The sequence below is a fragment of the Mus musculus genome, chromosome 17 (assembly GCF_000001635.26).
Source record: "Mus musculus strain C57BL/6J chromosome 17, GRCm38.p6 C57BL/6J".
NCBI lineage: Eukaryota > Metazoa > Chordata > Mammalia > Rodentia > Muridae > Mus > Mus musculus.
In genome coordinates this window covers 14,047,285-14,062,288 of record NC_000083.6, presented here as the reverse complement: position 1 = coordinate 14,062,288, position 15,004 = coordinate 14,047,285, and the positions used below count along the sequence as shown (strand labels likewise).

Sequence of the window (15,004 nt, the reverse complement as noted above, 5' to 3'; positions counted from 1 at the left end):
TGTTAGCACAGCCACTCTGTTCTTTCTGGTCCCAGGGAGCACAGAGCTTCTGGTCCTCACACATGCCTGCACCGCCTTTGGAACTTAATGTTTAAAGTGAGCCCTACACTCAGTATGGACTTAGTTTTCTATACACCATGTCAACCCCTGTGCGGGAGAGGGTGTTTGCATGTGTATGCATGCCCCCTTGTGTGCCTAGGTGTACATGCATATCCCTATGCTTATGTTCTGTCAGAGGCCATCTTCCGGATAGGTCTTCACACTTGCACATCCCTGTCTCCCATTCCCATCCCCACCCCCACCCCAGGGATGCTGAGCTTATGGACTTTGCTGTTGCACCCCACTTTGATGTGGGTTCTGGGGATTCAAATTCAAGTCCTCACCTTGGGAGGGAAGTGCTCGGCCTAGAAAGTGCTGCCCTGAATCAGGAGAACCTAGAGCCTTTCTGAGGAATTATGAGAACAGTATCTTCCCTGGTTGCTTGGTTTAGAAAGACAGCTTAGTCTTGAAAGTTAAACTGAGCATCACCTTGAGGTCATTCAGTCAGAATACAAAGAGAAGTTGACACACAGAATCAACTTATAAGGGCTTTATAGAAGGGGCACAGCAAATGTTCTAACCAGATACCATGGACAGCAAAGCATCCTAGAGACCTTGCTTTCAAAGAGCCTAATGTCACACTCCATAGCCCAGCTAAGCCCAAGCCTTGCAGTCCTTCCAACGATGTCATAAAAGGTTCTATTATGACCTTGTGAGGAGAGATTGTGATGCTCTCCAGGCAACAGATGTTAAGCTGTGGCCAGGCCTGAATTTCTTTGAGTGCATTGAGAGGAGGTGTGGAGTGGTGCCCTCTGCGACTTTATTGTATCTAGTGAGCTGTGTGTGGTTGTATTGGTTTGTAAGTGTGCTGTGTAGATGTGTATGTATGAGTGTGTGTAGGAGTGTGGTTGATTACAATTTACTTGTGTGTGAGTGTGTGTATACTAGTTCCTGTGAGTGTGTCAGTGTATGTAGGAGTGTGTGAGTTTCCCGTTTTGTTTGTGTGTGTGTGCCTTTTCCTGTGTGTATGTGTAGTTTGTGCTTACATGTTTCCTTGTGTGTAAGTATGTGTGTAGCTGTTCCTTTGTGATTGTGTGTAGTGCAGTTCTGGTTTTTTGTAAGAGTTTGTATGCGTGTGTTCCTGTGTGTGTGTGTATAAGATCACTATTGTGTATTGGTGTGTGTGCTTTTGTGTGTGTGTTTGTGTGCTGTCGCACACGTGAGTGTGTTTCTGCTCCTGTGGCCATCACCCTTTCCCTCCCGCATCTGTGTTACCTGCACCTTGGTGCAAGAGAGTGTAGAGGCCAGTAGCCAGCCCGGCTGCTGTTCTTAAGGTAGGCCATCAACCTTATTTTCAAGACAGGCTCACTCACTGGCCTGAAGCTGGCCAAGTCTCTGGCCTGGCTGACCAGTGGCTCCCAGAGATTTGATATGCCAACCCCATAATCTCAGATTAAATGCCTATGTGGATGGCTGGCTGTTTATTTATTGATTGGTTGATTTTTTTTTTTATTTCAAGAGATAGCATTGGGCCCTCTATTTTCAAGGCCACTGACTGTTTGCTTCCTTAGTGTTGATGTTTTGATTTTTATTTATTTGGATGGGTATTTTGTTTTATTGTGGTCAGTTTTGTTTTCTCCCATGATATTTTTTTGTTTTGATTATTTACTTTTGCATTTTAGGCTGCTCTAGGATATCTCCATTTTCAATGTATTTTGGGTTCCTATTTTTATATTGTTCCTGTTTCTCGACGTATTCACTCAATGTTATCATTGGCTTATAATTTATACATATTTGCCCTTTGGGATATTTTGTTTTTTCCATCAGACAGTATTTGGGATGCCTGCGAATGAGCCCACAGGGAACGACAGCTTCAGTGAAAGGACATCTAGTGGTTCCCGTAGCAGCTGCAGCATCCAGGACACATGGAACTACAGTGGAGGTGAGCCCAAGGACCAGGTAGCAAAGAGCCTGACCTGGCCAATGCTAATCTGAATTCCTGAATGCAGGCTGGAATGGTCTCAGGGCTACACTGAAAGCCACTCAAGTGTCATTAACACTGTGTGGCCTCATTCTCAGAGTCTTGATCAGGAACAAAGCAGCTGTGGCCTTGGCCACTCAAGTTGAGTCTATAGCATCTTGGAATTGGTTTTAGGTTTAATGTTCACTGATATTTACCTTTCTTATTGTTCATGGTTATTGAATTTTAATTTTCAATATTTTGTACTTGGGAAGTATGGTTTTGTTGTGGACGACAGGTCCTGAAATGAAATGGAATTTTCTCTGAAGTGCTGGAGGATATATATCTGTTTTGTCTTATACTAATTCTTTCTCCTCTTATTTATTTCATATGATTTCTTTTCAATCAACGTCCACTCATAATATTGATCAGCTGTAGCCCTCCCAGACCAACTGTCTTATGATTATAGTTTCATCATCTGTATTTAGTATGTGTGTGCTCTTGGCTTTCTAGTTTGGGGTTGGTTTTTTGGTTGGGTTTTACTTAAGATTTTTTGACTTTAGCTTTTCCCCCATATCTTTTTCATAATTTTTATTCTAGGTCTCTAACTTTTACTTACCTTTATTTCAAGCACCCTTTCTTTGTTTATTTTACGTAGCACTTGTAGTAATTTTAGTTTCTATTTTCCTGCATCTTTTTCATTATTTTGATTTTAATTCTTTTTAATATTATTTTCAGGTACCACTAGTAGTGATAAAATGCCTGCACATATTGAAGAGGAGTTACCACCTCCCAGCCCTCAGCCCAGTAACCCTGAGGACGGAGAGTTGTACTCCCAATATAAAGTTGTAAGAACTCTCGGGCATGGGACTTATGCCAAGGTCCTCCTGGCCCAGCACCGGCTCACAGGCACACCCGTGGCCGTCAAAGTTCTTCTAAAGAACAAGCCCTGTTTCCAGCCAGCCATGAAGGAGGCCAATATAATGAAAAAGATCAAACACCCCAATATTGTCTCACTTCTCCAAGTGATTGAGACCAAAACAAGAGGATACCTCATCATGGAACTGGTTGAAGGCCAAGAACTTTATGAATACATCAAAAATTCTGGCCACATAGAGGAGGATGAAGCCCGACAAATATTTTTACAAATACTGTCAGCAGTGGGCTACTGCCACGGAAGTGGTATAGTGCATAGGGACTTAAAACCTGATAATATCATGATAGATAGCAAAGGGAGCATCAAAATAATCGACTTTGGGCTTAGTACCCAAGTCAAACCAGGACAGCTCTTGCATGAGCACTGTGGTGCCTACGCTTTTGGTGCCCCTGAATTATTCCTCTGGAAAAGTTACGATGGCACAAAAAGTGACCTATGGGCATTAGGAGTGATATTGTACTACATGGTTGTTGGAAAGGTCCCATTTGACTCGTTCATCATACCTGAACTACAAATGCAGATACTGGCAGGTGTATACCCTGCCCCCTGTGGAGTGTCCAATGAGCTGAAGGACCTGTTGAGCCTCCTAATGACAGTAAACCCCAAATATAGGCCGACAGTCACAGAAGTGATGAAGCATCCCTGGCTCAAAGGCTACTGCAAAGGGTTAACAAATATTCATGAGGAACCGGTCCCTGTCAGACCAGATCCTGACATTGTAGATGCGATGCAGTATATTGGGTTCCAAGCAAAAGATATTAGAGAGTCACTCACTAAAGAAAAATTTAATGAAATGTCGGCTGCATATTATTTACTAGAAGAGCAGGCTCTCCAGAGGGAAGTCCGCTCAACCCAGGCTCCAACAGTGAGTCAAGTTAAGGCCCCATTCCCTTCCATGGATGCTGGTGCTGCTTCATGTTTAAAAATTAAGAGGAGTGGAAGTGCTCCCATCCTTGGCAGATCGGTCTGGCCATCCTCCATTGGTCAAGTGCCAGCCTATGGCCAGAAGGTTAGGCAAAGAGCAGGCAGAAGATCCACTGGGCATGGTCTTGTCTTCCGGCCAAACCAGATGACACCCACACAGGACCAACACCACATACGTGCCATGAGTGTCCCCTGCATGCTTTCAACAAGCAGCATAAGTGAAGAGAGCGTCAGTGAGAAGAGAGAAGAGAATCTCTCCAACAGTGCCCCAGCAGAGGATAAGCCCATCCGCAGCAGGGGCTGGCGCAGAGGCATCATGCGATGGACAAGGAGGGTGGGTAATGCCATCAGGACGCTGTGTTGCTGCATTCCATCAAGAAAAACACCTCGGCTGGGGCAGAGGAGAGTCTCTCCCCAGAAATGAGGCACAGAGAGAAATTCCAGAGACACAGCAGCAGGCAGGGCCCAGGTACCTTTGTGTTTTGTCCTTCCCAGTTTGCTGTGTGGTGGTCCCTCCTCTGTCTCCAGTTTCCATTTTCCACGCCCAATTCTTACCTTCTTACCTTCTCTAAGTACTTTACAATTCTTTCTCAACCCCAAGCCTTCTCCCTCTTCTGAATTTCTCCTCTTCCCAGCAGGGACTCGATATGAATGATTTCTACCCCACTCAACACAGTTGTCTTGCTGACCCCATCTCCTCCCCTGGACTCCATGTTCCCTAAAGAAAGTAGCTTCCACAGGGTGAGGACTAGAGGGCTATTGGTTCATGGACTCTCTCAGGCGATACTGGCCCTAGCAATTTGCCAATCAATCACAAAAGCTGAAGAGCAGATTCTTACATTTTCAACATAACAACACACTGAGTAAGCTTCAGAACTAATAACAAGCAATGTCATTGAATAAGTATCAACAGCATAGTTTGCTGGTTATTGACGATGGTCAGACTCCTGCATGCATGCATAGGTTTGTGCACACTGATTGTTCTTTTGTTCCTAAGACCTAGTGATGTATACATTTTTATAGGAAACACTTCTAAGTCATTTTTCCATGTCGATAGTGAAGTAGAAAAAAATACATATACTACTAAGGCTAGTCAAAACCCCACATGATATTCTAAGAATTCTACCTCAGTATTTCTTTTGTCTAGAATAAATTATCTTGTCTCTTTCACAGTGTCATCTGGAAACTTTTTCACACCCCGAGTATAAATAGGAGGCTATTTGAAAAATATGGCCCTGGAAAAGACACAGTAGTAGATGCTACAGCAGCAACAGCAGCAGCAGCAGCAGCAGCAGCAGCAGCAGCAGGAGCAGCAGCAGCAGCAGCAGCAGCAGCAACAGCAGCAGCAGCAGCAGCGGCAGCAAACCCCCTGGCTTCCCTGTCTATGTAAGAATTACTGACAGACTATTTCTGGAACCAGATAGCACACTGAAAACCAATTCTGAAAATGATTTCAATGAAATTTAACAGTCATAGGAGACATATCAATATTCCTGAAGGGTCCATTCTTGGGAGACTGAACTAGATGACAGAAGCAAGAGCATGGTATGTTCTTAATGAGGAAAACCTTCCTCAAAGCTGATCATGTAGAAGGTCTGAAGGAGCAATTTTTGGGGGGGAGTCAGGGTCTCATCCCCTTGTGTCAGGGCACACTGTGCTCCTGGCCTTGCATCCTGCCTGAGCGTGGTGGTATTGCTTGCTTTCATTCTAGCAGTCTTCACACACCCAGCACTGTGGCCCTGACCTTTGTTCCCTGCTCAGCCACTGAGTTTCCTGGTCTTTCCCAGCCACTGTCTGGATAGGGACAGCAGAGACAGTGCAGCTAGAGATGTGAGCTCCTCCACTGCCCCATAACAAGGGAGGACATCAGAGAATAAACATAGTGGCACCAGTGGGACCAGAGACAGAAGGACTCAAGTCCAAGGGTGCTCACCAACACCAACACCAACACTGCAAAGGCTGGCAGTGACCTGTATGAGCTATGGCCAGAGTAGGCCATGCCTTTGTGTCCAAATAAACCCACATAGCTTGTCAGCTCGGAGTACTTTCGCATGTTCAGCTGCAGAATGGTATTCCCCCAGCCTCTGTTAAGATGAAAAAACCCAGGTACCCTAGGTTTTCTGTGCCTCTTATTCTCACCTCTACCCTGGAAGTGGAGATGGTGAGAGTCAGCTAGTTCTTCTTGCAAAAGCCTAGCTTGACTGCCATGCAGAGCAAAACCTCTGTGGTCTGTGTGCCCTGCCTATGTTCTCAACAAGTGGCCTACAACCCTCACTTCCTAGATGTGTTCCTTAGGCCTCACACATCTGCCTTGCAGAGCTATCTCTAGTGCCAGGCTGGAGGCCAGACAGCTTTTCCCAAAGCTTCTCTCAACCCACACACACACAGTCCCTCACTGGCAACTTTTTCCAAGAACAGTATCTGTGGGGTTGAAATGAGCTCAACAGACCTCTAAAGAGAGCTGCTTCTATGGCCCTTGTGGACACCTGGGTGACATGAGAGGGGAGCAGGACTACAGATTTATAAGCATCACATCCTCACCTTTGCGTCTGAGGCTAAGGCAGATAAAGTCTGGACATAGTCTGTAGCTTGCTTATTGGTTCTGACTCCAGGAAGTCAGTACAGAGAAAGGGCAGGGCTGGTGACCCTGTCCTCAGATTATCAACAAGAGAGGAGTTGACTACATTCTAAGGCACGTGGCTGCCATGCACCATGAACATGGTGGACTCCATGCACCAGGGTCTGACTCCGAAGGAGGCAATACTATGCTTCACCAGGGATGCTTGCCTACTTGAGGATGTTCCTGCCCACTTCTTCAGGCTGTACAAGGTCGACCCTGAGTTGTTGGGTTTGGGAGGAACACAGGAAAATGGTGGTTCTATTTCCCAGGCCTGACAAAGTGACTCAGACTCCAGGCAAGGGTAAGCAGGACAGTCCCTCGGGCCTGGTTTGCATGTGGTGAGTTGGTGGCTGTCCTAGAGGTGGCATGCTGCATTTCTCTGGTGTCAATTCTGTTAAAACTTTGCTCAGCCTCTGATGTAACTGGTTTGGTCTAACATTGATTGGACTGGTATGCCTGGCCTCTCTGGGTGTCTCCTATTCAATGCCTGAGCACTGCATGGCCTGTGTTCCCAGGTGACAGCCTCCCACAGAGCACAGTAAGTGTGGAACTTTGGTCTATGAGGTTCACAGAACTCAAATATCTAGAGAAGCATACCACATACACATGTGCCCTCGGCATATGTAGGGAAACAAGAGAGGCTTAGACAGAGCTCTTGGTTTGTGGAGACTCTAGCCTGTGAGATGGACCTCCTTCCATTTGCCTCCGGGTCAAAGCCTAAGCCTCTGACTTGTGTTCTTTAAGGAAAAGAAGGAGGATCACCCTACTCTTCTCCTGGGACTCACTCTGAATGGAGTAACCATCTATCAAGTAAGGACTCCTCTTTCTTTCCCATCTCCTGCTGCCACAGATCCCACCCCATGCTCTGGTTCCCACAGTTCACCTTACTTCTGTCTTTTAGGATGTAGACAACACTCCATAGCTGCTCTACGACTTTCCCTGGTCACTTCTTTCAAAGGTGACATTTCTGGTGGGCGTCTGAAGGGGCAAGGCATCTATAAACTCAGGAGTCCAAAGAATCCTGGACCCAACAACCTCATCCTCACCAACGCCATCCAGAGCTCCCTGAGTTTCTCCACACCCTCAGGCATCTCTCAGTCCCCACATCCAGGTCTGGTATTGAACTCACAGTGGTATTTAACTCTCTGATTGAGGTACAGCTCTGAATGCCAACAATGCCCCACTCACCAACAAAAGGAATAACCATGGTACCTTAGAGATACAACTGTTAGCCTCTGTCACTCTTCCACATTCCCTAAGACATGACAGTGGGGATTGGTGTACAGCAGAATGGCCCCAAACACTGATTATGGTTCACTACAAACCCTGCATGCCAGACTTGTGTACAGCCATAAGTAGGGGGGTCCTAGATAGAAGGGCTGGCCCAGGTTTCTTCTGCATTCTTAAGGCTGCAGAAGGATGGTACTCACAGTGACCTGAGACCTGTTTGCACAGGGTCACCAGTTCTCAACCCTGGAAATGTGGGGCCAGAACCAAGTAGGGGCTTATGATTGACATTCATGTATTTCTCTCCTGCTTCTGGCACAGTTTTCTGGACTGTAAAATCACATTGTCCTTCCTGTCTGTCCAGAATGGCTTTCGGCAACACAGAAGCTATTTTTCTACACGGGCCATACCTGGCGCTCCCGTTTCCTGCTGCAACTGCCCTGCTTTGCACTACCCATTGGTTTCACCTCAGCTTGGAGCCTGTGCTGCAGTGGCTACAAAAGCTGGAGGAGGCAGAAAGCAGGTATTAGATCCACCTGGGACTGCTCACCCAGCTGATGGCTGCACACACCCTCTCTAGGGTCTGAGGATATAGCATATCAACTCCTGGAGACCACTCCTGGAGTTGTCTGACTGTGTTGAAATGGGAATCCGTTGAAAATTATCATTGCTGGGGGTCATCGGTCCTATTCCTCCTTTTATAGGTTAGTATGAAACATGGGAGTGATCTTTCCTTCACTCCAAGATGCCTATGATTCTACAGTGTAATTTTCCTTACATTCTTAGCCTTGCAAAGTACCAGAGATGTAGCCTGGAAGGGGTAGAGCCTTGGTGTTGCCTAAACACCCACTGTTCTCTCCACTTTTCTCCTTTCTTTTCTTTTCCTTTCTTTTCTTTTTTCTTTTCTTTTCTTTTCTTTTCTTTTCTTTTTTTTCTTTTCTTTTCTTTTCTTTTCTTTTCTCTTCTCTTCTCTTCTCTTTTCTCTTCTTTCTTTCTTTCTTTTTTCTTTCTTTCTTTTCTTTTTTTCTTTTTTTTGGGGGAGGGGGTTTTCAAGACAGGGTTTCTCTGTTTAGTCCTGGCTGTTCTGGAACTCACTTTGTAGACCAGGATGGCCTCGAACTCAGAAATCTGCCTGCCTCTGCCTCCCGAGTCCTGGGATAAAGGTATGTGTCACCATGCCCGGGCTCTCTCCACTTTTCAAAGTCTCCACTGAGAGAGGACTTGACTTGCTGCACACTAAAGCCACAGTGCAATGGCAGGAGTGTATGCCTCTGTGCATGTATGTGTGTACATGCATATGTGGGTGTGGGCACATGTGTGCATGCCTGTGTCTATGCATGTATGTGTGTGCATGTGTCTTTGTGCACATGGTACTTGTGTGTGTGTGCACTAGCAGTGTGCTTTGTGTGTTCATGAATGTGTTGTGTGTGAGAAAGACAGAGAGACAGACGGACAGAGGGACAAAGAGGGAAAGAGAGGGAGAGAGAATGGGGGGAGTGAGCCATGAACAAGAAGAACTCTCTGCCTATGTTACATGGCAGGCCCTTAAGGTTGCTAGGTGTGTGTTCCAGGACCATACAACCTCAGAAGCAACTGATGGGCTCTGTTTTTACCTGCATGACAGACCACCAGGGCTGCTGAGGATGGCTCTGTAGCTAAGAGACAAAGTGTCACAGCCAGAAGAGCCATCACAAGGGGATGCTAGGAGCCTGCTGGGGAGTAAGTCTATTCATGGTTGCCTAGCTGTCATTGGAATTCAGAGCTCATTTTCCAAGGATGCAGCTTTGCTCTATGCGCCTAGGCTCCGATGTATCTCAAGGGTGGCAGGACACTGTTTACCACTGGCTCCCAGAACGCAGGGGTACTTCATGTTCCTCCAACACTAGCTCTTGTGCTGCTTTTCACACAGAGAAGAAGAGCGATCAGGAATCCTATATCAGTGACCTGCTGGAGCTAAACCTGGACCTGGAAGCAAGCAGCAGGAACTCCCTGGGTAATGAGGACAATAAGAGCAGCACACAGCATCTCCACTGCCTCTCATTCTGCTCCAAAAGCCATGGCAGCTCCCACACAGCAGGCATCAAGCCTAAAACCCAGCAGGGATAATGTGAGATATCTGGGATGAGCCCACAGGGACCTCAAGGTTCTGTGGAAGGACATCCAGTGGTTCCTCGAGCAGCTGCAGCAGCCAGGACTCATGGAACTACAGTGGAGGTGACCTATAGGACTAGGTAACAAATAGCCTGACCTGGCCAGTGCTAATATGAATCCCTAGGCTCAGACTGGAATGACCACTCAGGGCTACACTGAAGGCCACTCAGGGGCAAGCAATGTGTCATTAACACTGTAGGTGGCCTCCTTCTCAGAGTCAAGTTCAGACTAAATCAGCTGGCCTTGGCCACTGAAGTTAAATCCAGACTCTATGGGCGACAGTATAGAATATTGGCCAAATTATAAAATCATATGAGTGTGGCCACTGGGTGCTCCCTGGACCCACTATAGACGGGCAGAGAGAAGGCACCATTTCTGGATCTGCAGGGGTAAGGAGAGCTCAGCGTTCAAGAGCAGGCAAACTCTGCCTCTCCTAACCTGGTCTCTGGGGAGGAAATGGCCTCACTCTTGAGGTAGGCTCATCTGGGACCCTGCACACTGGTGTATGTAACAGACAGCTCCTGTCTTTCTTGCTGACAGTTCAGATCCCCAGCTGGCCTCATCTCAGACAGTCCTATGAGGAGGGGTATTTGGTTCCTACTTCAGAGTTTTGGCAGGAAAGGGCCCAGGACAGGATGGGCTCACAGCAGTGTGTATGGGCAGTGATCCTGTCTTGACCCTGCTTACTCGTCTCCTCTTCATCCTCCCCTTTTTTAGCAGCCACCCAGAGACCTTTGCAGAACTGTGGGTCATGCTAATGAGAATGAGGGGCCAGAGGTCACATCCCAGGTAAGGATTCCATTCAGTCCTTTTGGCTTCCACCCTGCCCACCTAAGATTTCCAAATTGGGTCCTCAGGGTCCTGGAGAATCTTTTACAGGCAGTCCTGGAGGGACAGCCAGGTTCTTGGGAACACTGAGTTTAGCAGTGCTTCTCTGCTTCAGGCTCAGAGCCTTAGTGAGTGGACTTGTTGAGTGGCTCACCAGATGCATGGCAGTGTTGCACCCTCCAGTGGTGGACATGCAAATCGGCAGGATATTATTTCCACTTTTCTTTACCTCTTATTATAAAGGGCTGCTACCAGACAACTCAGGACCTATGAAACTTGAGTTCCCACCACCATAGGGCACCAGAGAGACTACACTAGAGGCCCTGTGAAACCTAGGTAGAGTACAATGTGCATGACTCTACTATCTGTGTGGTATGTGTAGCGTCTTCAGAGCAGAACCTAAAGTTTGTCATGGCTAAGTCTGTCATGGCTGAAAAGCATAACTTTGCCCATCAATGTGGAACAACTGTCAATTGATAGAACCCAGAGAGTCAGTGGACAAGTTTAAGTCAAAGGTGGCCCTCCTTAAATTCTCAGATGCTTCCAGGGTAGTGTATAGCGACCACATCCAGAGCCATTTCTGAAAGATATAAGTGCAAAAAGATGACAATGGGGTGGGAATTCTTATCAGGCCAGCATCCCTTGGTTCCAGTGGGGACCCAAAGAGGTCATATACCAAGGCATGGAGGCTGTCTAGAACATCTAGGATGTTTCAGAGTTACACAAGAGCCCACGGCCCAGCCTGGAAAAAACCCTAAAGTATCAGAATTATCAGCGATTCTAAGGTAGGGTGGGATATGGACTAATGAATGCTCAGGTGGTTGAAGGAATCAGCCCAAGGTAAACTTCAGGGAAGTGTGTTGTGAGAGCTAAGACAGGGCATACCAACAGGATGGCCTATCAGACCCAGGATAGATAGCCTATGCCAGAATTAGAACTGTCTGGGTAGAGCTGGCTTCTGTGGCTGTAGGAGCACTGAAAGCACATATGCAGGAGGACTCCCAGCATACTCTTATATCTCTCTTCAGGTTTGGGAGGCAGAAGACAACCACATAATTGACCAGTATGTCTGCCTAGTCTTCCAGACAGCTCATGACTAGCTCGCACAGTGACATCTGAGGCTGCATACTGGTGGAGTTGCTGGTTTTCAAGAAGTTAACTCCTCTCCATGGAATGAAGTTTCTAAGCTTCCTCTCCCTGTACTGGCCAGGTGAAGACCCACCACTATAGGACATTGTGGTGTAGGGAAGATCTGTACAGCTATCCCGTCTATGCCAGCCAGTCCTGAAAGTGGCTTGCTAGCATTCCAGCACCACCAGCCTTTGTCCATGTCTGGGCAAGGCAGTTCTTGGCTCTCAACCCATCTTCCCACCGTATCATTCTGTTTTGTCTGCCCACTGGTAGGAAATGGGGAACCAGCTCTGACACTAGTCTGGGCATGGGGAAGGTCCAATTCTTCCTGTACCTGGCTCTAAGCTCCTGAGATTTCAGGTTCAAAAGTATCTGAGAGAAACAAGAGTCAATGTTAGTCTTATTAAAAAACATTAAAAATACCAAAGTTTTCCATAGTGTTTATTTGGAGACTAAGATAATAAGCTCACTATGTAAGTATTAAAATTAAATAAAATATTTAGGCCTCTCTTTATATTTCATTTCTTCATAACAAATCTTCTACTATCAAGGAAAAATACAGACCCAATGTGTGAGCCAACATGAGTTTGCTTTCTGGACAGCATTTCCTGTCACATTATCTGCATTTTTTTCTTCATCAAAAGTACTTCCTGTGTATTTATGACATTCTGGTCCATCAGATAGATAGATACTCCCTTGGCCTGTTTGTCCCACAAATGCTCGTCTGAGCTGTGTCCTCTCACCACATATGAATGTGTCACAGTGTTCCCTGGGCAACATACATTTTCACAGGAATGAGCTTCTCCATGGGGTGATACATATTGAAAGATGTTTCCAAAGACTCCAGGGGTTCTTGTACATCGTTAGAACACTGTTAGGCCTCCCTCACAGCTACACTTCTGTCTTGTACTTAGAACACTGTTAGGCCTCCCTCAAGGCTACACTGCTGTCTTGACCTTTGTACAGGCAATGCTTGCTCAGGCATAACACTTTGGGTCTCCAAAGGGTTGAAGATAACGTTGAGAACAGTGCAGAAGATGGAGGCCTGGCTTGTAAAATTTCAGAGGGAAGATTAAAGACATTTTTCAGGGCCATTGCTAGTTTGATTATGAAGATTCTGTAGTTCTGGTTAGTTGGGGCTGAAGAATCAGCTGTGATTAACATGATACTAGAACTACTAAAGCAAAAACTTTGCATTACTGGGACTATTGATGCTGATTAGCTGGAGTTAAGCAATTAGTGGTGATTAAGAAGAGAACAGCATCATTGAGGTGACCTCTTCTGGGAAGTATTTTCTGAGAGCACAGAGGCTGTGTTTCAGAGATAGCCAAGGTTGTAGCTTGTGCTGCAGCTGGACTTGGTAATGTGTAAGAATCACTCAGGTGGTACTGGTTTTGAAGGCATGAAAATGTCATGAAGAACAGCTGAAGCTTGGCACTGTGGGGAGGTCATGGAAGGCAATTGGAGAAGGTATAGCCTCAGCTGTAGTTGATGGCTTAGAACTGAAGGGGTTATGCAAAGGATTTGAGGCTTGGCACCATGAAGAGAGCCTATGAGAGGCTACTGGTGAAGCCTAGTTGGAGTGGAACACCCCAGTGTATTGGAGATGTCACTACCACGGGATGATCACTAAGAACAACAGCCATAGTGGAGTGGATCAACCTGAGCTTAGACTGCTACAGAGGGCAGAGCTGGAGAAGTGATGCCAGCCCTTAGGAGGAGTACAAAACATCAACTGGAATTCTAGACAGTGAAACAAGAAGCTGTAACATTGACATTGCCTTGGAGACACAAAGATGTTAAAGCTGCTAGAGCCATGGGATACATGCTGAGGAAAGCTGCTAACAGGGAGTGGAACCAGCCCAGGAGAAAGCAGTTTGTTGCAGTCAACAAAGATGAAAAAGGAGTGGAGATCTGAAGACCTATTTGACATCAGCCATGGAGATGTAGAGTGGAATTTGCCCAGCTGGCTCCCTGTCTTTCTTTGGGGATTACAGTTAAGTGATTAGATGAATCTCAGAAGAGACCTTGAACTTTGGACTTTTAACATTGTTTAGACTGCTATAGACTATGAGGACTTTAAAAGTTGGACTAAATGCATTTTGCATTATGCTATGTTTAAGTATGCCCGCCCCTCATAGACTCATGTGTTTGAACAAGTCTATGGGGACCAGGGAGTGGAATGTGATGGTTTGTATATTAATGGAACAGGGAGTGGCACCATTTGGAAGTGTGACCTTGGAATAGGTGTGACCTCGTTGGAGTAGATGTGTCACTGTGGGTGTGGGCATAAGATCCTCACCCTAGTTGCCAGCCTTTGGATGAAGACATAGAACTCTCAGCTCAGCTCTGCCTGCATCATGCCTGCCTGGTTACTTCCATGCTCCCACCTTGATGATAATGGACTGAACCTCTCTGAACCTGTAAGCCATCCCCAATTAAATGTTTTCTATAAATCTTCCCTTGGTCATTGTGTCTGTTCACAGCAGTAAATCCCTAACTAAGATAAGTGCCAAATGACACTTGCCTACAGGAGAATGGACATGGTCCATGGGTCACACTGGTGAAACCTGGACAGCTGAGGTCAGGTCACAACCATAGTGTCTGTCTATACAGATGAAAACTGACACACCTTCCAAACTAGTACTTCTCAGTTGTCTCAGCCCTTTGCTTAGCTGCTTTACTTGTAGTGACTGATGAGAGTACACGGGGTGATGCTTCTGATCACAGGGGATTCCAGGAACCAGAAATGCCTTAAGCTCCCCGTGGAGGTTTGAAAATGCTTGGCCCAGGGAATGGCACTATTTGGAGATGTAGTCTTGTTGGAGTATGTGTGGCCTTAATGGAGGAAGTGTATCACTGTGGGTGTGACCTATAAGGTCCTTGTGGTAGCTACCTGAAAGCCAGTTTTCTCCTAACAGCCTTCAGATGAAGATGAAGAACTCTTAGCTCCTCCTGCACCATGTCTGCCTGGAACCTGTATGCTCCCACTTTGATGATAATGAACTAATCCTCTGAACCTATAAGCCAGAACCAATTAAATGTCTTTATAAGAGTTTCTTTGGTTGTGGTATCTGTTCACAGCAGTAAAATCAGAACTAAATCACTCCCTATCACAGATTAGATGGTTAGATGAGTGCGGTCTAGCCCATCAAGCTCTTTTTAGAGCATTAAAACACTTCTAGTT

At 46.2% G+C, this 15,004-nt stretch overlaps 1 protein-coding gene and 1 long non-coding RNA gene across 7 annotated transcripts; both read left to right on the top strand.

Moving 5' to 3' along the window:
• The first annotated feature begins 1,087 nt into the window (after window positions 1–1,087).
• Gm7358 (predicted gene 7358) lies at window positions 1,088–4,299 on the top strand. Its single transcript, XM_972968.5, has 3 exons — window positions 1,088–1,373; window positions 1,867–1,981; window positions 2,738–4,299. The coding sequence occupies exons 2-3, from the start codon at window positions 1,879–1,881 to the stop codon at window positions 4,282–4,284; spliced, it is 1,650 nt and encodes a 549-aa protein (XP_978062.3). The 5' UTR covers window positions 1,088–1,373; window positions 1,867–1,878; the 3' UTR covers window positions 4,285–4,299.
• An 872-nt stretch (window positions 4,300–5,171) lies between these two features.
• Gm34107 lies at window positions 5,172–12,229 on the top strand. Of its 6 annotated transcripts, none has more exons than XR_876610.1 (7): window positions 5,172–5,246; window positions 7,225–7,290; window positions 7,382–7,591; window positions 8,072–8,230; window positions 9,617–9,938; window positions 10,576–10,647; window positions 11,715–12,229. It is a non-coding gene; the product is annotated as a predicted gene, 34107 (long non-coding RNA). The 6 variants fall into 6 exon arrangements; XR_876612.1 differs by having other exon boundaries at window positions 8,029–8,230; XR_876614.1 differs by having other exon boundaries at window positions 7,382–8,230; window positions 9,617–9,700.
• Window positions 12,230–15,004: the final 2,775 nt, after the last annotated feature.

What these genes read in the sequence shown, in the direction of transcription:
- Gm7358 (XM_972968.5), top strand. Translation starts at nt 1,879, where the DNA reads ATGCCTGCGAATGAGCCCACAGGGAACGACAGCTTCAGTGAAAGGACA. An exon ending in CACATGGAACTACAGTGGAG is followed by an intron (nt 1,982 to 2,737) that starts GTGAGCCCAAGG and finishes TATTATTTTCAG; the next exon opens with GTACCACTAGTAGTGATAAA.